Here is a 21,735-nt window from a genome sequence, read left to right on the forward strand (position 1 = left end):
GTGGACTCCTGATCTCACTTCTAAACTGAAGTATCATGAAAAGCAATGCCAAGTGTTATTTCTACTACTCCATGACTGGTAAGTTTTACTTATCATTTTGTTTTAAACAAATACAGAACAAAATTTGTCTCTGAACCATCAAGGAATGCAAGCAAACCTTTGGGTATTTTAAAAGTAATTGACAAGCCAACCTAAGCTGATATCGTTACTGCCGTCTCCTTTGCCCCATACGTGGAACTAGGGAACAATCAAATTGTATTGTGATGGTTTACTACCAAGCTTTCCAGAGGACTACATTACACACATCAGTGCAGAATTAATTATCGGCATTGTTACATTGCACTCTATATGATTTTATGAAAATCATAATGATTATATGATGAGTGTGAATATAATGTAACTAAAATATGCTTCATGCAAAAGGTCTCTTGTAAGGTATAATCTACTGAGTGTGGTCATCCTATTTGTATAAATGTATCACTCTTGTATCTGAAACTAGAAATATGAAATATAACTCTGATGTCCTATTTCAGAGTAGCAGCCGTGTTAGTCTGTATCCGCAAAAAGAACAGGAGTACTTGTGGCACCTTAGAGACTAACAAATTTATTAGAGCATAAGCTTTCGTGGACTACAGCCCGCTTCTTTGGATGCATCCGAAGAAGTGGGCTGTAGTCCACGAAAGCTTATGCTCTAATAAATTTGTTAGTCTCTAAGGTGCCACAAGTACTCCTGTTCTTTTTTCTGATGTCCTATTGAGTTATGCAAAGTGTGGGCCATTAATGGTGGTTTGGAATCTTAATGGTTCCCATTAACCAGGACAATTGACTGTAGATGGCTCTGTTTTACTTGTAAGTCTTCCTGTATACGTGTGTGCTGGCAAGTGGGCAATGAAGTCTGTCTGTGACATGTGATCATGTCACCTGAACTGGAATCCATCTTTAACCTGGTGTATTTCCATTGAGAAGGAGGGGTGGAAACCCAGAGGGACAAAGGATTCCTGCCTTATGCAAAAGATATAAGTGGGTGGAACAGAACAAATGGGGCAGCCATCATGAGAAATCCCCTAGCTACCACCTGAGCTGGAACAAGTGCTGGACCAGGGGAAAGGATTGTGCCCAGACTAGGAAGGCATCCAGTCTGTGAAAGAAATTTATTGAAACATCTCTGAGGGTGAGATTTTATCTGTATTCAGTTTTATTACTATACTAGGCTTAGACTTGCGTGTTTTATTTTATTTTGCTTGGTAATTCACTTTGTTCTGTCTGTTACTACTTGGAACCACTTAAATCCTACTTTCTGTATTTAATAAAATCACTTTTTACTTATTATTTAACCCAGAGTATGTACTAATACCTGGGGGGAGGGGGAGCAAACAGCTGTGCATATCTCTCTGTCAGTGTTATAGAGGGCAAACAATTTATGAGTTTACCCTGTATAAGGGTAAAACAGATTTATTTGGGGTTGGACCCCATTGGGAGTTGGGCATCTGAGTGTTAAAGACAGGAACATTTCCTAAGCTGCTTTCAGTTAAATCTGCAGCTTTGGGGCACGTGGTTTAGACCCTGGGTCTGTGCTGGAGCAGACTGGCGTGTCTGGCTCAGCAAGACAGGGTCCTGGAGTCCCAAGCTGGCAGGGAAAGCAGGGGCAGAAGTAGTCTTGGCACATCAGTGGCAGCTCCAAGGGGGTTTTTGTGATCCAACCCATCACAAATATATTTTAAAACTAAAAATGTTATTAACTTATAGCAAGAAAGGAAGGTAATATTATTGTCACTTCTAATGCAGTAGAAAACTACTCAGAATGGACTAGCATGTCAGGCTTTGGCATAAATGTTTTGTTAGGAAAAAAATGTGCCATGCTAATCAGCCAAATATTGCAGAAAAAGGCTCAGCCTAAGCTTACCATCCAGTGATCTCCAGAAAGTTGAAAAATAAACTTGCTTCTTTCTTTGTCTGTTTCATCTGACAAAGTTCTCTTCTTACAGAGCTGAGAGTTCTTCTCAGTTTTATCCAAGACCTTCACAGTGGTATCTATGAAACCATTCTTTAGGTATGCAGATTGTGGAATGCCTTTCTTTCTGCACTCTAGTACAAAGTCCCATTCTTGTTTTATCCTGAAATAGTGCAGATAAAGAGTTTCTATGAATCCAAATAACAGAACTCAAAAACTTAAAGTCTTATATTTTAAAAGGAGACTCACTCCAACCTCCAAATTAGTGCACACATTTCATACATGTAAATAACATTTGAATACAGGCAAACCCATTTGATTTTTGTACTAAAACAGTCTTACTTGCACTTGGAAATGCGTAGGCATCTTTGCATAGGCAAATGACTAAAGATGTAAATTATGCATGTAAATTTACAGGCCATTTTTAGAACTCCTGGCCCAAGAGTAATGCTTGAGTTTGTAAGGATGAATAGTATAATTCAGATGAGTAGGATCTTCTTTAATGCATATGCAAACAAGATCAGCTCCAGAAAATAATGCACATATATAGGGCCTATCCTATATGAATTTTGCCATTGATTTCAATAGGAGTAGGCTCACACTAAACAAGTTACAAATATATATGAATACAATGAAGACCCTACATTGGTCCTGGGTTTATGCCCATAATTTTGCAACTGGAAAAATATTTTCCCAACCTTTTGCAGCCATTGGAAATAATTTTTCCTCCTGACTTTTTAGATTCAAGTAAAGAGTTTTTACCTAGAAAAGAAAAAACGTTGTCTTCTAAAATTATGATGTGTACGTCATAGAAGAGGTGAAGTTAAAGGTCAGGTAATATATTTTACCCCTGCTAATTTCAACATGAATGTTACTTAGGGCTTGACTATGTGGAAAAAGTTGCACCAGTATAAATGAGGGAGGCATTTAATTTTAGAGACACATATTTTGGTTTAAGGGTAGCTTATTTTGGTTTGGCTCAAGTCAATTAAGGAACAGGTGTAACTAAACCAAAATAAGCCATTTTTATACCAAAAGAAGAGTCTCCACAGAGCCTTTTGCCCCAGTTTAACCATATTGGTTTAAAAGCCAATTTAAATTATACTGATGCAATTTGGTAATGGAGACAAGCTCTTCTATGAACCCAGAGATCACTGGCAAAACAGGGAGCAGACAGTGGCAAGGTAAGAGTTAATAGAGAGTTCACATAGGAACAACTAGGAAAAATCTAAAAAACACTGTTATAATATACATTGGGAAAAATAGGTCCAAGACACCTACATACTGTTTTCTAAAATTATTCTTCCAGCGAGTGCATCTAATTAACTATAAAAGCTTTTTGTTGTTGTGAGCGAAAAGGTGGGCAAGACAGAAGTGTGCAGAGAAAAATTAAAATAAACCCCAGAAGGAAAAAGAGGGAAGAGAAAAAGAAAAACAACAGGATTTGAACCATTAAAAGGGGAAAACTAAAAAGTACCCAAACCCCTAGAGTTCTTTTCTCTGATATCTTAGAAATAATCCTAACTTAGATACCACTGTTGTGCTGCTCTTTCTTTGTACTCTCCTCCTTCACTTGTCCTCCAGTTCTATAATTGTTGAATTTTGATTCTGTGACACAATCCTCACACACCCATGGAATTCCTTGATCATCCACCAAAGAATTACAAATTTCACTGTGATAATTCAGTGAACTGAAAATTGGCTTTTTTGTGCCTTGCTTGCCCTTTACTCAGCCAGTCCCATAAATGGTTGTTTCATTTCTAGCTGGTTGAATTCAGGAAACCTGAAGTAAGTAGACGAGGTGGGAGCACAAAAATCTTCCCTCAGCCCAGAAGCAGGCCACCTCCACGCTGACCGTTATTCTCAACCAGGGAGACTTGAGACAACACAATAAAACCCACAAAGGAGAAGATTTAGCTCTAAATCCTTTAGCTGTGGTAACAACCAGGGAAGCATTAATGACAAGAGAATGTATTTTCCTCTGATATTTTACTGATAAAATGTAGAAAATACAAACATCTAGCGGCAACAATACATTGTTAGTTGAGTAAAATGCAGTTAAACAAAACCCAAACCTCTGATAATTCAATTATTGATCAATGCAGCAAAAGAGGAACTGAATGCAAAAGAATTATGACAACTACAAACTTGATGACAAATTCAGCAAGAATATAATCACACAGTGATGTAAGAGTGAAGAAGAAATTTTACATAGCCTTTTAATGTCAGCTTAATGCAATATGCTCTTCAGAGCTTTTATAAAACGATCTCGCATGGTCATCAGGTTAAGCATCATAGAGAAATACTGCATGTGGATGGAGAGTGAATTATACCAATGGGACAACAAATATGTCTGATTTTATCCAGTATGTGTCAGAATAAAGACATGGTCAATTCCAAGGGCAGATATTCTAATCACTTGCAATCATTGCTTGTACCACTGGGGCTGCATCACCAACCAAATATGAATCAATACAGCTTTCCTTGCACAGAAAAAGACTTCTATATAGGCTTGGAAGAATTTGATTTTTATCAGTAAACATCGATTTTCACCATACACACACAAATGAACAAAAAAAATTCATCTATAATAATCTAAATTTACAGATACACAAAGTAAGAAAAATACTTCTTGACAACTTCTTAGGGACTGATTTAAGTATATTTTCTGTGTATATTTTGATGTGATGTTGACAGTTTGTGTTTTAGTAGTTATAAAGCTTTAATTTTTTGAATCTCCATCTTTACTGTCATTAATTACCAACAACTGTGAAAATTTAAATAGGTAAAAACCTAAAAAAAAAAAAAAATGCTTTAAAGTTAATGTTGACATTATCCATCAAAATTAGAAAAAATAAAAATTAAATTCTGCCAAGCCTACTTATAAATCAATGGTTGGCTCATTATTCAATCTACTAGTCTAATCTGATGCCAGGTACAAAATTCAGAGAATTTTCGCAGACCAATTGATAAACATCATTAAATATAATGATACATCTGTCATTTGTATGCTACAGGTAATATCAGACCAAGGTGACAGGGACAACTAGGGGTTCATCACTCCGTTCTAGCTAGTCACTGTTAAAGTATGTGATTGCCTTTATTTCTTATGGAACCCTTATCAAAATAAACTGTTTTATCTCTGATTGACAATCTCATATAAGGGAAATTATGTATTATCACACTTCTGCTATCAAATGCTATCATGCATGCCTTTGAAAAACAAAAAAAAAAGCACCTCTGTTGTGTGTGAGAAAATTCTATAAAACAGTGCAACAAATTCTTGGGTGGTTGGTGTCAGGGGTTGGGGGGGGAGGGGAAGGGAGGGTTGTTTTAAGAAAACCCTCCACCAGCAACTATTTAACACTTCCAGTCCTTTTTAAATCTGTTAACATTTCTCTGAGGAAAGTAAGTAGTTTTCCAGTCTAAATGCTTTGTTTTGAACACTTGCTTTCTTTTAAAGGCCCTGGAAATCCCTGGAACACATTTTCCCCTACAACAAATGCATAAAACAGTAAGGAAATATTTTATTGGACCAACTTCTTAACTCATCCGCCTTGTCTCTCTAATATCCTGGTGTTGTGAGAAAAACGGATTTGACGTAACTTACAGCCATCTTGTGTATGTAGCGCCATCCCCCGCCTAAATGGAAGCAAGGACACCACATAGCAAGGACAAATTATTCCTAAGGCAGACAGAACAAAACCAGCTGCACACTGCAGTTTTACTGAGTGTGATAAAGTGAAAGGACAGATTCATGAAAAGGGGAAAGAAATATGGGGAACTGACTTTGAATTTTTTTTGCTGAAGCTGCTTTGCTAATAAGGAGAATAATGAATTGTTATTGGCTATTGAGAGAAACAGTTACCACTGCTTTGGGTTCTGAAAGCGCTGGGTAACTCTGGGACCAATATGGCAACATGTAAGATAGCTACAGAGAGACAAACCACATAACCCCTAAAGTTTATTTTTTGTGTTCTTTTTATTAATTAGTAATAGTGTTACTGTTATTAAGCTGTGCAATAGCTTGATCATCATCCTAACCGTTAGTTAATGTTTCACTTGTTTTAAAGAGATGGCTATCATTCTCATGGTATTTAAGAGATAATTTGGCCACAATTGGGCCCAAGTGCGATCTGAGGCCCTAGTTCAGCAAAATACTTAAGCATATGCCTAACGTTAAGCACGGAAGTAGGCACACTGGCTTCAATGAGGTTATTTCTGTGGTGATAGCTAGGTATATGAATAAGTACACCTTGCTGAAACAGAAGTCACTCTTGCCCTAGAAATCTGTCAACCTCGCTACAGACCAATCGAGTATCAGTTTTCAGTAAGCCCTCAAGGTAGTATTTTTGAGGTATGGAGTAGGATCAGCAGAAATTATGACTATTTGTTTAAGTGTTATTGTTTTGGTTATCAGGGCCGGCTCTACCTTTTTTGCCACCCCAAGCAAAAAAAAAAGCCATCCGATGAACTGAATAGCTGGAATGCCGCCCCTCAGAATGTGCCACCCCAGGTACCTGCTTCCTCTGAGGGTGAGTGTTCAGAAAGTTTCTCAAAAATAGCTGAACCATTTTTTGCTCATTGAAGGACCAAAAATAAAATACTTTCACTATTATAAAAATTCTTACAGCTTAAAAAAAATAGCCACGAGCAGTAAAACAACTGGAACTCAAACAATAAAGTCCAGCAGAGAAATAGAGGAGAGGCTTTGAGTGTTCTAGTGAGAGTTAGTTTTGATCAACAAAGTTATAAGCCTTTGAAAAAAAGTTACACGCTGCACATCGACTGAATATTGTCCAAGCTTTTTTCATACATTCAGAAAGAGTCCAACTCATGGTTAACTTAGCTACACACTGAAAAAGTAAGTGAAGATAAGAAATGTGAGACACAGTTCTGCAAGCTCTGCCTTATTCACTTCATGTTTTGTTGGTGGGCTGGGAATGAACCAAGGGTATTTACTGAGCCACTTCTTGGGGAGAACCTTAGGTGACTAGACTGGACATTTCCACATTTTTCAGAGCTTAATGGTTCAGTCTTAGCTTTGTATTAACAGTGTGTTTGTGTTTTAATTATACATTATGGCATAAGTTATAAGGTACTTACCTTTTATTTTTTTTTAAGAAGACAGAAGGTGGAGGTAGACTTCCACATGATGAGTGCACTTAACATACTACATGAAGCTTCTCTGACAGCATTCCAGATTTGTATTTACACTTCAGTATTACAGGATGCAACAAAAAAAATCACTGAGCATCATCAGAATGTAGAAGAACCAATTTGAAGCTGTATTGTAAGCAACATTACTTACATTTTAAAATGATAGTCTTTATTTACATGCTAACATTGCATTAAACTAAACCCATTCCCACGCATTAGCTGCTGGCTCTATTCTCTAGAATTTGTGTTGATTTCTATACAGATGTAGTGAACATACAACACTGTACATCTCTAACATATTGTGACTTATAATTTAAGCCATGATCCGGAAAATTTACGATGAGGTTTTCTGGTAGGTTTTGGGATCTTGAATAAAACCATCATTTACTCCTGAGGAGAATACTGTGGCCAATGTTTTAAGAGACAGAAAAGCAAAACACTAAGCTACCTACTGGCCTGTAAAAGTGCCCCACTATTCAGCAATACACCTGCTTTTCTGAGTTTATCAAACCCATCTCCATTTCTGAAAACCACCTCACTTACAGTACTTCTATCTCCCCAAGTGCATTGAAATACCAACACACAACTTTCAAGTGCTTTGGGAAGCATACAGAACCTCCCTGCTTATGTAGAAAGTCAGTTTCTTTTCAATCCATTAAGTTCCTCTCCAAAATAGAAACAAGTTTGCAGAAAAAGCTTCATCCTAGCAGAAGCTATCCCCCACCAGGGGTACAATCAACCTTTACCCAAAGAAACAAAGTATTTCCTGGTGTGAGACATAAAATATAGAACAGCAACAACAACAGCAAATCTTTTCTTTCATGAGGGACATAATAAATATCATTCCCTCTATAGCACTTATTCAACACACTCTACTTCCTACTAGAACTGGGTTCATTCCACAACCTACCCCTACTTGTTTGCTTTTCCCTTTCATACCCTATGCTTGGTCCTGATTGTTTATGTAGCCCAGCTCCATTGGCTCCACTCCTTAATCCTTTTCTTTCTAATTTCACAACTCTGGAGAGCCAACAGGGAAACAGATGGTTCACTTGACTTTGCCCAAGTGGATCCAGGGCCCAGCTATCCAGGGCCTCATCATAGGACCCAGATGACAAGCTGACAAGCTGACAAGCTGTTAACACTTTAGAACTCTCAGTAAAAGGTTCATAATCTTTGTCACTTTTAACATAAACACAGTTATGGGGGGAGGGATAGCTCAGTGGTTTGAGCATTGGCCTGCTAAACCCAGGGTTGTGAGTTCAATCCTTGAGGAGGCCACTCAGGGATCTGGGGCAAAATCAGTACTTGGTCCTGCTAGTGAAGGCAGGGGGCTGGACTCGATGACCTTTCAAGGTCCCTTCCAGTTCTAGGAGATGGATATCTCCATTAAAAAAAAAATGTATGGAATTCCTTTATCAAAATCCATGTTTGCATAGGTAAGGTTTCCTCTTTGTAAAATCTTGTGTCTCAGAGGATTACAAATGGAGGAGAATCTTACATTTTTCACAGTGAGACTATTTTAGAACTTTTAAGAGCTAAATTCTGCTTTCTCTACTCCAGCAGGTCTCCTGTCCAGGCTGCCTGTGTACGGCTTCATGAGCCATGGCATTAAGGGGTAGGCTGGGTCCCCAAGGATCACGATAGGCATTTCAACATCCCCAACGGTCACTTTCTGGTCCGGGAAGAAAGTCCCTTCCTCCAGCTTTCGAAACAGAGCACAGTTCCTGAAGACGCGAGCATCATGTACCTTTCCCGGCCATCCCACGTTGATGTTGGTGAAACGTCCCTTGTGATCCACCAGGGCTTGCAGCAGCATTGAAAAGTACCCCTTGCGGTTTACGTAGTCGGTGGCTTGGTGCTCCGGTGACAAGATAGGGATATGGGTTCGGTCTATGGCCCCGCCACAGTTTGGGAATCCCATTTCAGCAAAACCATCCACTATTGACTGCACGTTGCCCAGAGTCACTACCCTTGCTATCACCAGGTCTTTCATTGCCCTGGCAAATTGGATCACAGCAGCCCCCACCGTAGATTTGCCCACTCCAAATTGATTCCCGACTGACCGGTAGCTGTCTGGCGTTGCAAGCTTCCACAGGGCTATTGCCACTCGCTTCTCAACTGTGAGGGCTGCTCTCATCTTGGTATCCTGGCGTTTCAGGGCAGGGGAAAGCAAGTCACAAAGTTCCATGAAAGTGCCGTTACGCATGCGAAAGTTTCGCAGCCACTGGGAATCGTCCCATACCTGCAGCATGATGCGGTCCCACCAGTCTGTGCTTGTTTCCCGGGCCCAGAATCGGCGTTCCACGGCATGAACCTGCCCCAGTGACACCATGATTTCCACATTGCTGGGGCCTGTGCCTTGTGAGAGGTCTATGTCCATGTCAATTTCCTCATCACTCTCGTCGCCGCGCTGCAATCGCCTCCTCGGCTGGTCCGGGTTTCGCCTTGGCATGTCCTGGCTCTGCATATACTCCAGGAATATGCGCATGGTGTTCATAGTGCTCATAATTGCCGCGGTGATCTGAGCGGGCTCCATGATCCCAGTGCTAGCTATGGCGCCTGGTCAGAAAAAAGGTGCGAAAGTAGTATCTGATGGACCAGGAGAAGGAGGGAGGGCGGGAGGGAGGGCCGAGTGACGACATGGCGTACAGGTACAGGAACAGGGAGAAACACAAACAACTGTCACACAGAATGGTCCCCCCAAAGATTAAACTGAAAACCCTGGGCTTAGCAGGCCATTGATTTCACGGAGGAAGGGGAAGCAAATGAATACAGAACAAATCTATTTTTTACATCTTAAGCTGGCCGCCGACGGTGCAGCATGAGTGCTAGCCTCTCCAGTACGATGATGATGGATACCAATCATAATATACCATCGTCTGCCAAAAGGCAAGGGGCTGCTGCTGTGTAGCAATGCAGCCCCACGTCTGCCAGCCCCACGTCCGCCAGCACCCAGCATCGCCCTCGGCCTCTTCTGGGTGCTTAGCAGACAATACTGGGCAATTGGCAGAAAATAGTATATTACGATTGGTAGCCATCATCATCGAAACATGTCTGCCCAGGTGGCCATGATTGACAGCCACTCCAGTATGACGACGATGGGTACCAGTCATAATATACCATCGCCTACCAAAGGGCAAGGGGCTGGTGCAATGCAGCCCTACGGCTGCCAGCCCCACAGCTATCACTCATGCTACACCGTCTACCGCCAAAAGGCAGTTAGCAGCTGCTGCTGTGTAGCAATGCAGTCCCACGTCTGCCGGCACCCAGAGGACATATGGTGACGGTGAGCTCAGCTGAGCTGAGCGGGCTCCATGTTGTCTGCACAGGTAACCCAGGTAAAAAGGCGCGAATCTATTGTCTGCCGTTGCTGTGACGAGGGGGGAGGGGCCTGATGACATGTACCCAGAACCGCCCGCGACACTGTTTTGCATCATCCGGGCATTGGGATCTCAACCCAGAATTCAAAGAAAAGGCGCGAAAGTAGTATCTGACGGACTAGGGGAAGGAAGGAGGGAGGGCGGGCCGAGTGACGACATGGCGTACAGGCACAGGGAATGAAAATCAAGAACGGTGGCTGTGCATCAGGGAGAAACACAAACAACTGTCACACAGAATGGTCCCCCCCAAAGATTAAACTGAAAACCCTGGGTTTAGCAGGCCGTTGATTTGACGGAGGGAGGGGGAAGCAAATGAATACAGAGCAAATCTATTTTTTACATCTTAAGACGACGGTGCAGCGTGACTGATACCCCTCGGCATCTTTCTGGGTGCTTGGCAGCAAATACGGGGCGCTTGGCAGTTAGTGTATGACGATGGTCTTCAGGCCTATTGCACGATCGGCTGCTCGGGGAAGACTCTGCTAATGTGCGATGACCCGACTTGTAATAGGACGGTTAACAGTCGTAATACACCATCTACTGCCAAAAGGCAAGCCCCACGGCTGCCAGCACCCAGATCGCCGATGAAGGCTACCAGTCTACTGCACCGTCTACCGCCAAAAGGCAGTTAGCAGCTGCTGCTGTGTAGCAATGCAGTCCCACGTCTGCCGGCACCCAGAGGACATATGGTGACGGTGAGCTCAGCTGAGCTGAGCGGGCTCCATGTTGTCTGCACAGGTAACCCAGGTAAAAAGGCGCGAATCTATTGTCTGCCATTGCTGTGACGGGGGAGGGAGGGGCCTGACGACATGTACCCAGAACCGCCCGCGACACTGTTTTGCATCATCCGGGCATTGGGATCTCAACCCAGAATTCCAAGGGGCGGCGGAGACTGCAGGAACTGTGGGATAGCTGTCGGATAGCTACCCATAGTGCAATGCTCCGGAAGTCGACGCTAGCCTCGTACTGTGGACGCGGTCTGCCGACTAGAGCACCTAGAGCATTTTATGTGTGGACACACACAATCGGCTGTATACAACCGATTTCAATAAAACCGGCTTCTATAAATTCGAACTAATTTCGTAGTGTAGACATACCCCAAAACTCACTGGGAGTTTCTTTCAACTAAGGCTTACAGAATTTGACTAAATAATAGCAAGTCCCTTCAAACTCAGGGCTTGTCCATACGAGACTTAGTTTGTGGCAAGCCAGGGTGTAAATCTATAGCGCACTACTTTGTCACACACCAAATTATCATGTGGACCCAGCTACTGTACACTAAAAGGTCCCTTTTGACCTACTGCTGTTTGAAACAGCCTTCTCTTTGAATCCCTACTTCTAAATGATCACTGTGGGCCAGATTCTGATACCCTTACTCACACTGAGTATGCACTGAGTACTTCTATTGATTTCAGTGGAAATACCTGAGAAGTAAGGAACTACTCAGTGTGAAGAAGGGCATCAGAATCTGGTCCTACATGAGACTCCCTAAAACAGTGAGGTTTTATTCCCCCTTACCAGGAGACAGTGGCTCCTGTTAGGAATTTAATCCCAGGTACATTCTTTATCTGTAGTTGAGGGTTACTTGGAAAGGTTCAAAATATTTTCCTGCCTTCAAAGCATCAAAACAAATCAAAGGAATCACTTCCAATCTGATCCTTACAATTTGGAGCCCCAGTGATCAGTACAAACTAGGTGCATGAGCACCTACTCTTTCCATGTGGGCAGCGGCTTTTAGAAAAGTCATATGCATGTTCTGATTGATAACAAGCAGCAAAATCTAAAGCTGAATTTCTGTCTCTTTTTTTTAAGTGGTTAGCAATCATAATCTCTCTAGTGGGCAGCTTTTATGGATGGTTTCTCAGATATTATGTGAACATATATACAACATAAGTAGGGACAGATTGTGTGCTATCCTTGCTCACCTGCACAGGGGTGAAGTAGCAAGCAAGAAACCTGGCCAATGTTAACACACAAGAAACCTGGCCAAAGTCAAGTCCACTCCCTGTGCTCTGGGGATAGCAGGGACTACTTGCTCTTGATCTCTGCATGGAGGTAGGTGACCAAAAGATGGTGAGGAGGGGTGGGAAGGAGGCGGGGTCATGTATTAATAATGCCTGCCCCCATACACACACACCACTGGCCCACGGAGTGGGGGGAATTCTATACCAGCCTAATCACTGATTCCAAATCCTTACACACACAACACATACAGGGAGCAGTACTGGAGAAATAATGAATGTCTAAGGCAAAATCTCACTAACCCTTCTCTGGGATGGTGCAGTCCACAGCGCACCCTACTCAAGGACTGTGGCTACATGTCACAAAATAGACTTTACAGTACATGAATATTTATAGGTGCCAAATCCTACTCCCAGTGTAGTAGGAGACCACTTCAGGCATAATACTGTGACTATTGCACAACATGTTCATGACTGTTATATAAACTTGAAAACAGGGATTCTTAATCTGATCTGGATAACCTTGTAAATATAAACAGGAAGATTTATCTTGAACTTCTACTCAGGGAGACAAGTTTCAGAGGAGTAGCCGTGTTAGTCTGTTTCAGCAAAAAAAAAAAAAAAAAAAAAAAAGAGGAGCCTTAAGGTGCCACAAGACTCCACGTTGTTTTTACTCAGGGAGAGATTGTAAAAATGGCACTTTCTTACTCAGCAGATCAACTTACTGTCTGAATTCAGTCAGTGCTCTTTTCTTTTCAGGCAAAACTGTTACTTTGGTGAAAAGCATAATACACTGTGTAAGTGCTGTGTATTAAAACAAACTAAAAGCAGAGAAAAAAACTTTTGGATTAATAGCCCTCAGAAGGTAACTCCCTACCAATTTCAGAGAGCGGTTTCTTCCCACCTCACCTGCTCCAGCTTTAAAAGCCATCAAGCTTTGAGGAGTTCCTGCTGGAATAATGAGCCTTTGCTGCATCCACTAATGCAGGAGGGTGCATTAAGGTTAGAATTTTTGAAAGGGCGCCACCAACAGTTGTTGCTACTGAGAATTTGAAAACTGGGCTGAGTGCTCTTTTGACAATCTGGCCCAGGAGACACAATAGGCAACAGTAGCTGATATATGTGTTTTTAAGCACACATGTCTCTTGGAAATTCTGTCATGTGACAAGAGGGTTTTTTCTCTAATCGTGAGTTTTGCATTCATTGCCATTTTCTTTGTGACTTTGGCCATATTATTTTAACTCAGGGGCGGGCAAACTTTTGGCCTGAGGGCCGCATCAGGTTTCATAAATTGTATGGAGGGCTGGTTAGGGGAGGTGGTTGTGGTCTGGCCCCCACTTCCTATGTGTGTCATCCCCTCTCCCCCCCGGGACTCCTGCTCCAGCCAACCTCCTCTGTTCCCTGACGGCCCCTCTGGGACCCCTGCCCCATCCACACACACCTGCTCCCTGTCCCCTGACTGCCCCCGGAACCCTGCCCCTGACTGCCCCCTGCTGCCCCATCCAACCCCCCTTCCTTCCTGACTGCCCCCTGGGACCCCTGCCCCCATTCAACCCCCTGTTTTCCCCACTGACCACCATCCACACCCCCACCCCCTGACCACCACCCCGAACTCCCCTGCCTTCTATCCAAACCCCCCCTGCTCCCTGCCCCCTTACCACGCTGCCTGGAGCACCGGTGGATGGCAGTGCTACAGCCGCGCCGCCCAGCTAGAGCGGACCACGCTGCCACCACACAGCACAGAGACCAAGTCAGGCCGGCTCTGCAGCTGTGTTGCCCCAGGAGCTCACAGCCCCGCCGCCTAGAGCATTGTGGGGAAGGGGAGACAGCAGGGGGAGAGTCCAGGGGCTAGCCTCCCGGGCCAGGAGCTTGGGGGCCGGGCAGGACGGTCCCGCAGCCTGATGTGGCCTACGGGCCATAGTTTGCCCACCCCTGTTTTAACTGCTTGATCCTGCACCACTGAAATCAATGGGAGTTTTGAAATTAATTTCAAGAGGTACAATATCAATCCATAATAACACAGGTTTAGGTTCTGATATACTTACACTGAATAATATCTTATTCCTGGAGTACTCCCATTTGAAATCAATGGGATTATTTGGAGAATGTGATGCTTCTCAACATAAATTAAGAGCATCAGAAACTGGCCTAGTGTTGTGGGACAAAGTATTGTATACATTTCAGTCTTTAAAAAATTTCCCTTGTGGATATAGAAAGTTCAAATGCTATATATTGCTGTATTCTATACCAACTCCTGGGCCTACCCTCATTGGTACAGAAAATATAATGAAGGAATTTGGAACCTCATTAATGCGTGTAAGATTGGGCAGAAGAGATCACCAAGCACTGTTACTTTAGTAGAAGAGATGGGTAATGAGAAGCACAGATGTCAACTACAGCGAGATTGTTGTCTTCATGGAAAACATGACTCACCGGACAGCTCTGGGTCTTGCCCTAGTCCACTGGCAAAAAGTGAGGTAGCTAAAATTAGCTGCATTGCAGCAGAAAAACTACTCCTTACCATATTAAGGTGCCCTCTTTTTTTCTCTCTGTTGAATTTCCCTGATGTATGTCAGTTGTGGTTTGCTTTTGTACTAGCCAACACAAATAGGAAACAAAATGATCTATGGTTCTGAACGTTTAGAAAACCTACACTCTGTACCAATGAGTCGGAGAGAGAAAAGCAGAGAGCTGGAGAGATGCACAAATGAGGGGTCAGATTGTGGCCAGCCACTACATCGGTGCCCAAAGGGTGCATGGACTTTTCCTGCCTTTTTCCCCTTTGCAGGGGCCAGCAATAGTCTGGCTGGAAAGTGCAGGCCCTGGTTCCTCCTAACAACTTTGTGGGCACTAGTTGCCTGAAATGGGGCAAGAAGGTGAAGGTGAGGCCACTGGCCTGTCTCTCATCCCCAGAGCAGTCAGAGAAGCTGCCTGGCACAGAAAAAGAAGCACTTTGCAACCCCTTCAAGCAGCTTAACTGTCTTAGGGTTTTATACTGCCACCCATCATGAGAGTATTTGAGTCCCTCCTATGTAAAATCAATAGCAATAGATAAATCCCTGTGGGACTTCATGGACTCTCTGGCACTGTCTCCTTTTCGGGGTAAAAGCTCTGTTGTTTTGTCTTTGTTTGGTAGTGATTTAGGGACAGCAGGAGGTGTCAGTGTTGTGTCATTCTTATGTTGGAAAAACTTTTTTCAAAGAAGAAGATTTTACAGCATTTCCAAAAGATTCTGGATTCGCCTGATCTCCTCTGGAAGTTTGCTCCATAGACAGATCCCCTACACAAGAGTGCTTTCGGTCATGTGCCTTGTCCTGGGCTTTTAAACAGTGATGTAGCTACTATATCAGGCTGAGTTGCACCAGAGAATCCAGGAGTAACTCCTGCTGGGTCAGCCAGATTTCATTCTAGAGATTTATGCTGTCCCCTTCACCAAAGGCACCATTCAGCCCTAGGCACTGTTCAGCAAAGAGATTCTTTTCTTTTTTTTTTTCCTCTTCCCTGAGCAATAAAGATGGTATCAGTCAAGTCCTATAACTCTTGCATAGGTGCCGACTTTCTACATTCCCAGGGGGTGCTCAGGGCCACCCTGGGGGGGCCAGTGGGGCAATTTGCCCCGGGCCCCACAGGACCCCCACGAGAATATAGTATTCTATGGTATTGCAACTTTTTTTTATGGAAGGGGCCCCCAAAATTGCTTTGCCCCAGACTTCCTGAATCCTCTGGGCGGCCCTGGGGGTGCTTGACACCTGTATCGCCCCAGGCCTGCCCCCCACTCCAGCCCTGGAGCATTCATGGAGTCAGCACCTATGCTTACACTATCTTCCTAGTATAATATTCCAGTTACTCTAATGGAGATGATCACAAAGAAACAGAAATATCACTTAAACAAATCATTAATAAACTATAGTAAAGCAACCAGTATGAACAGTAGGGGTGAACACTATTGTATTCAAGTCTTTTGTTTTGCATTTAGGTTGGGTCAACAGAAGGCTCATTTGATAGTTCTTTTGTTCTTGTCCCTTTTTTCTCCTTTATGGTATTCAGCAATACTGTACCTGCATGTATATTTCTTCCCTTTTTTTTCTGCTGACAACATAACAAAACATTTCTTACTGTTGAATTTCACAAGTATATTTTCATAAGTGTTTCACAATAAATGCAGTACCTTAATATTGCACTTTTCATGAACAAGAATAGAAGAAGGGGAAAGCACTTCCGTATTTTGTAATTAAATCTATGCAATGAACTAGCAAAATATCCCATCAGTAAATTGCAGTCTACACACAAAGTTCAGTAACTAATAAAACAAGGCAATCTACATATAATCTGTGCTGTATTTCTGTTACAGTCATTTGAGGGAAGGTAGAAGGTTGCATCAGCAAATCCAAACCAACTAAATTAAATTGGATTCCTAGGATCATTTGACTATCCTTTGTATGTAATGAAATTAACAAATATGTTAATGAATTCAGTTAAACAGAAGAACAGTAGGTTGGCTTACTTCTCTAATGAGCTTTGTGCTAATCTTTCCTTCTCCTTCTTTCGAGTTTCTTTATATTTCTTGACTTGAGTTTCCCAGAAGCCTCTTACAACAGAAATGTCAAATATTATCACCTGATGTCCCATGTTACTGACATTAAGCTTTTCCTGTAAAAAAACAAGTGCATCGTTAAGATGTCATCATAAAAAGGGAAGAAAACAATTAATACAAATATTTAATGTTCTGGTCCAGTTCCTTATAGCTTGCTTGGGAAAAAATGGACAAAGAAATATTAACTTGATAAAGTATCATCCCAAAAAAATATTTTTTTCTTTAATGATTCAATTAACAATAATAGTAATAATAACAGTTTATAAAGTTCCTGTCAATCCCAAATGATCCTAAAGTGTTTACCAAATTTAGGCCATCATCCTATTGACCCTTTTTCATGCTACTAATCCTTATTCCAATCAATGGGACTACTTGCACAAGTAAGTGTTCATCATGTGATTAAGGGCTGCAGGATCAGTCCCATCAGATACAGAAATCATTTCATCTACTACTGAAATGCAATCACCAATTTGTGAAAGGTGGCAGTTGTTTAGTAGAACATAGCAATAGGACCTCCATTTAGCCAGGTACTTCACATGCCTACTTTTAAGCAAGCCATTGAGTACAGTTCTGAATTGGAGCCTAAGCCAGGAAGTAAAGTATGCTGTGTCCAGCCAAAACTGCAGAGACAAATTAGATACAGGGCCATTACCTGCAGCCTGCTCCTGCTCTTAGGGCTTGTCTACACTACGCAGCTTTTAGCGACAAGGCTGTGTTAACACGGCCTTGTCACTAAAAGTCAGCGTGTGTGAATGCTCTCTGTCGGTATTTTGTATGCACTTTGGCCGACAAAATACTTCCAGCTCCGTGAGCGGTGTTCGCTTTGTCGGCAGGAGAACTGCCACTCACGTCGGCAAAACTTTTGTCTTTCGCGGTGGGGCTTTTTTGTCGACAATGTCACAGTGTAGACAAGCCCTTAGTGAAGTCAATGGCTAAATTCCCATTGCTTTTAATAGGAGCAGTGTGGGAACTGTTCTCTCTTGCTCAGAGTCATTGCTGAAGATGTAATCATCTCAACTCCATTTTTTTATCATGAGATGCAGCTAATCTATCTATAGATGGCTTTTGTAATGCCTACTTGTTCATAAAATGGTTCACTGAGCCAACATGGGGAAATCTTATAAAACAGAACTCTGAAAGCCTTTTAAAAATAATTGCTTCCACCAAGATAAAAACTGCAGTTGCTTCTCTTTTTTTAAGTTCACTTGAGATTTCATTAGATGCCACTTTTATTACATTGTTCGTTAGTAAAACACACAAAGGCCTTGAGCTGTCAAGCTACTGTTGAACAAATAGTCTGTCCGTTACCTTAGTGTGTATTTTCAAGGTTTCAGCTATTAATTTTTCCAAGTTCTTACTCTGATCACTGTTTCCAGGCCTCCTATCCTTTCACGGGGGTCACTTACAGTCTGGCCTTGAGTCAAAACACTTGGGGCAGGGGAAGGCAGGGAGAAATGGTCACCAAATCCCTATTTTTTTCTTTTATTCTACCTTTTCTTAATGCTCTTTTTCTCTTAACCTACAAAATATCTCCATACAAGAGGGCATATTAAGAAATACAAAAATACATTGTTTATCAACAAAGCACCCCAGTCTCCCCTAACCAAACCCTTGGGGTGACTTAGGCAAATGCAGACTGATAAGAACAACAAGTAGAGTTATATCCTATTTGTTATATCTGTAAGAAAAATCCTAAGTACTATCATGACGATACAGTGCCTCTGAACTCAGACATAGGGATAGGTCAGGTATTTTGCTATGCCAGTGTCTTTTGTATCTTTGGATGACTGTATGAACTTTACCTTTCCTGCTTGTAAAGAAGCTTCTGTTGTTTGTTTATATCTGAGTGTTAACAATGAAGCAACAAATAGCTCCCAGTGTCTTTTCAACCTACTGCTGACAACAGCAGAGTCAAAACCCCATTAATAGCAATGTCATGAGAACACTGACCTTACTCCTCTATGGAAAGCTTTGTCTATAATCAGATGTGTTGTACAAAGGCCATGTCTACACTAGCGAGCTTACAGTGGCACAGCTGTACCGCTGCCAGATCGCTCATGTTGCTCTCCCGTCGGCATAATTAAACCACCCCCAATGAGTGGCGGTAGCTATGTCAGCGGGAGAGCATCTCCCGCCGACATAGTGCTGGCCACACTGGCCCTTCTGTCGGAGTAACTTATGTTGCTCAGAGGGGTATTTTTTTCACACCCTGAGTGACATAAGTTATACAGACAGAAGTGCTAGTGTAGACATAATCTAACTTCACTATCAATTTACAGTTTGCCACTTAGGAGAAAATACTCTTCTCTACTTCACAGATAGCTGCTAGAGACCTTCACATGAAGAAGGTGGAAGGAATCCTTTCCGCATCACAGTTTCATCATGCTTCCCCACGTGCCCAGTCATCCTGAACAAAACTCATCTCCCTTTCCTCCCCGTCCTTGCACCAGCAGACGTGGAAGTAGTCTCAGCCATGAGTGAGAGGGCTGTCAAGCTCTGCACACAGCTTCTGCCTCTAACTAGAAGGAAGCAGTAGGTGAGAGAGGAGAATACACTGAAACCAGCATATTTCTTATCTTGTGCGGGCTTTCACCATCCAGGCCAGAGGAGCATTTGCTCTAATGTCTGCAAAGTTTACTCTTTAACTGTATTGAGTTTGCAGCTGAATACCTTCTTCCGTGGATGAGGTCTGCTTCTGAATTATATTACAGATCATCAAAGCCCCTTTCTCGGATGATGCATTGTTATAATGTTCACTCCGTCTTATGAAGTGTTAGTGAGACAGATCATGAAAGCAAGGCTCTTTGGTAATATACTACTGTATAATGAAAGCACAGTGCCTTCCAGGGAAGAAAGGCTCCAGGACTATAAAGAGAAAGCAAGGGTATGATTTACAATAGCATCACCTCTGGAAAAAGGAGTTCTGCATATGGGAGTCGATGGTAGCAGATAATTTTACCACTAGTAATTCACACTCACATATGGGCAATTTAGTGGGCCTTAATCAATATCCTCAAATGTAACACATTGGGCCAGATTCATCCCTGGTGTATCTTTATTGATTTCAGTAGAGTTCGATCAGGAACTAAGCTCATCCATTAACTATAATTCATGGCTATTATAAAGAATATTGTAAAATCTTTGCCCGCTGTTTAAGGGAATATGATACATTGCATACAGACTATTTTTCAAAGTAGTGTATATTATTTTTAAATAATTAAATTGGGGGAGAAATGTCCTTTTCTGGTATCAACTGCTGAATGATTTTAAAGTACTATTATAAATACGTAGTTCCAACATTATCTCATAGCTGCAGGCTGTAGAAGTTGAATGTTGTTGTTCTCATATCTCATTCTTTCTGCTTTTGTTATTTTCACATTTGTTTTCCAGACATAAAGGGATTTAAAATCGATTTTCTGTTTTACTTATTCTTCAGAAATACAATTTAGGGCCCAGTCCTGAAAACTTATACTCATGTGAGTACTTTTAAAATGAGTAGGCCCATTGAAGTCAATGGGAGTACTCATTTGGATAAATCTATTTGTGTATATAAGCATTGGTAGAATCGGGGCCCAAAAGGCCAAGAATAAAGAGATGGTATTTATCAGATGTTTTACTGAAATAATTGTAGCATTTATGCACAACTCCATCATCAGGGTGAGTATCTGCTAAGTATCTGGCATGCATGACAACAGGCACCACAGGCTATGGCTTGTAGCAATTTTTGAAAAAGATCTATAATTGTCTGTCCAATGTTCTAGGTGCTTATCCCATAAATAAAAAATTATTAGTATTAAGGTAACACCTAGGAACCCTACTTGAGAACTAGGATCCCACTGTGTTAGGTACTGTACAAATACAGAACCAAAAGACAGTCCCTGCCCCAAGAAGTTTACAATTTCACAATATGAACATAAACAAGGACTACACATAACTATATCTATCTCAGCCCACATGATCCTCACCAGCTTTAACCAAGAGAGAGAAAAAATGGCCTTTGCAATGTGTTCAGAAGATTAATAAATCTGGGCCTGGCAGACCAAGTGAGGAAGCAAGGGCCAGAACTGACAACTCCTCACTGAGGCCTGGTCTACACTAGGAATTTAGCTACGTCTCTCAGGGCCATAAAAAATTCTGGTGTAGACAGCGCTTCCATCAACCTAGCTATTGCCTTCTTGGGAGGTGGATTACCTTTGCTGACAGGAGAAGCCCTCCCATCAGTCCACCACTGTAGCATTTTCAGTTTAAACATACCCTGAGAATGCCTTGCCAGCAGCTCCCTCTTATTTATACCGAGGGAGCTCCAGCTAAATCACTTTGGTTAAACTCACCTATGGAAGTATGTCATGGGAAGAGTGGCGATCTCTGAGGTAACCATGACCCAAACAACGTAAAACTTTATAAGATGAAACTAACACTGAATTCTACTCAGAAGCTCCAGGGAAACCAGTGCAGATCACAGAGCATGTGCTCCAAATGTGCAGTTTCTCTTAATAAACAGGCTGCAGCATCCTGCTTTAGCTTCTGAATGGTACCAAATCATAGCCCTGCGTTGAGCACAACCCATTTATCTAATTTTGAAGCAATGAAAGCATGAGTAATTGTGACGGAGCCACACTGTAGAGATAAATCACACCCATCTTGCCTGGTGAATATGGAAGAAAGAACTCTTTGGCAGCCATTACT

General features: G+C 42.1%; 1 protein-coding gene across 5 annotated transcripts in view; it reads right to left on the reverse strand.

Moving 5' to 3' along the window:
- Positions 1–21,735, reverse strand: part of LRRC2 (leucine rich repeat containing 2) — a 231,570-nt gene that overhangs the window by 51,630 nt on the left and 158,205 nt on the right. For all 5 annotated transcript variants that reach the window (XM_065599364.1, XM_065599365.1, XM_024108745.3 and 2 more), the window contains 2 exons: positions 16,960–17,105; positions 1,904–2,114 (listed from right to left, as the gene is read on the reverse strand). In XM_065599364.1, the coding sequence (XP_065455436.1) occupies positions 1,904–2,114; positions 16,960–17,105 (357 nt within the window). The remainder of the gene's footprint in view (positions 1–1,903; positions 2,115–16,959; positions 17,106–21,735) is intronic.

This window comes from Chrysemys picta, chromosome 6, assembly GCF_011386835.1.
Source record: "Chrysemys picta bellii isolate R12L10 chromosome 6, ASM1138683v2, whole genome shotgun sequence".
In the NCBI taxonomy this organism is placed as follows: domain Eukaryota; kingdom Metazoa; phylum Chordata; order Testudines; family Emydidae; genus Chrysemys; species Chrysemys picta.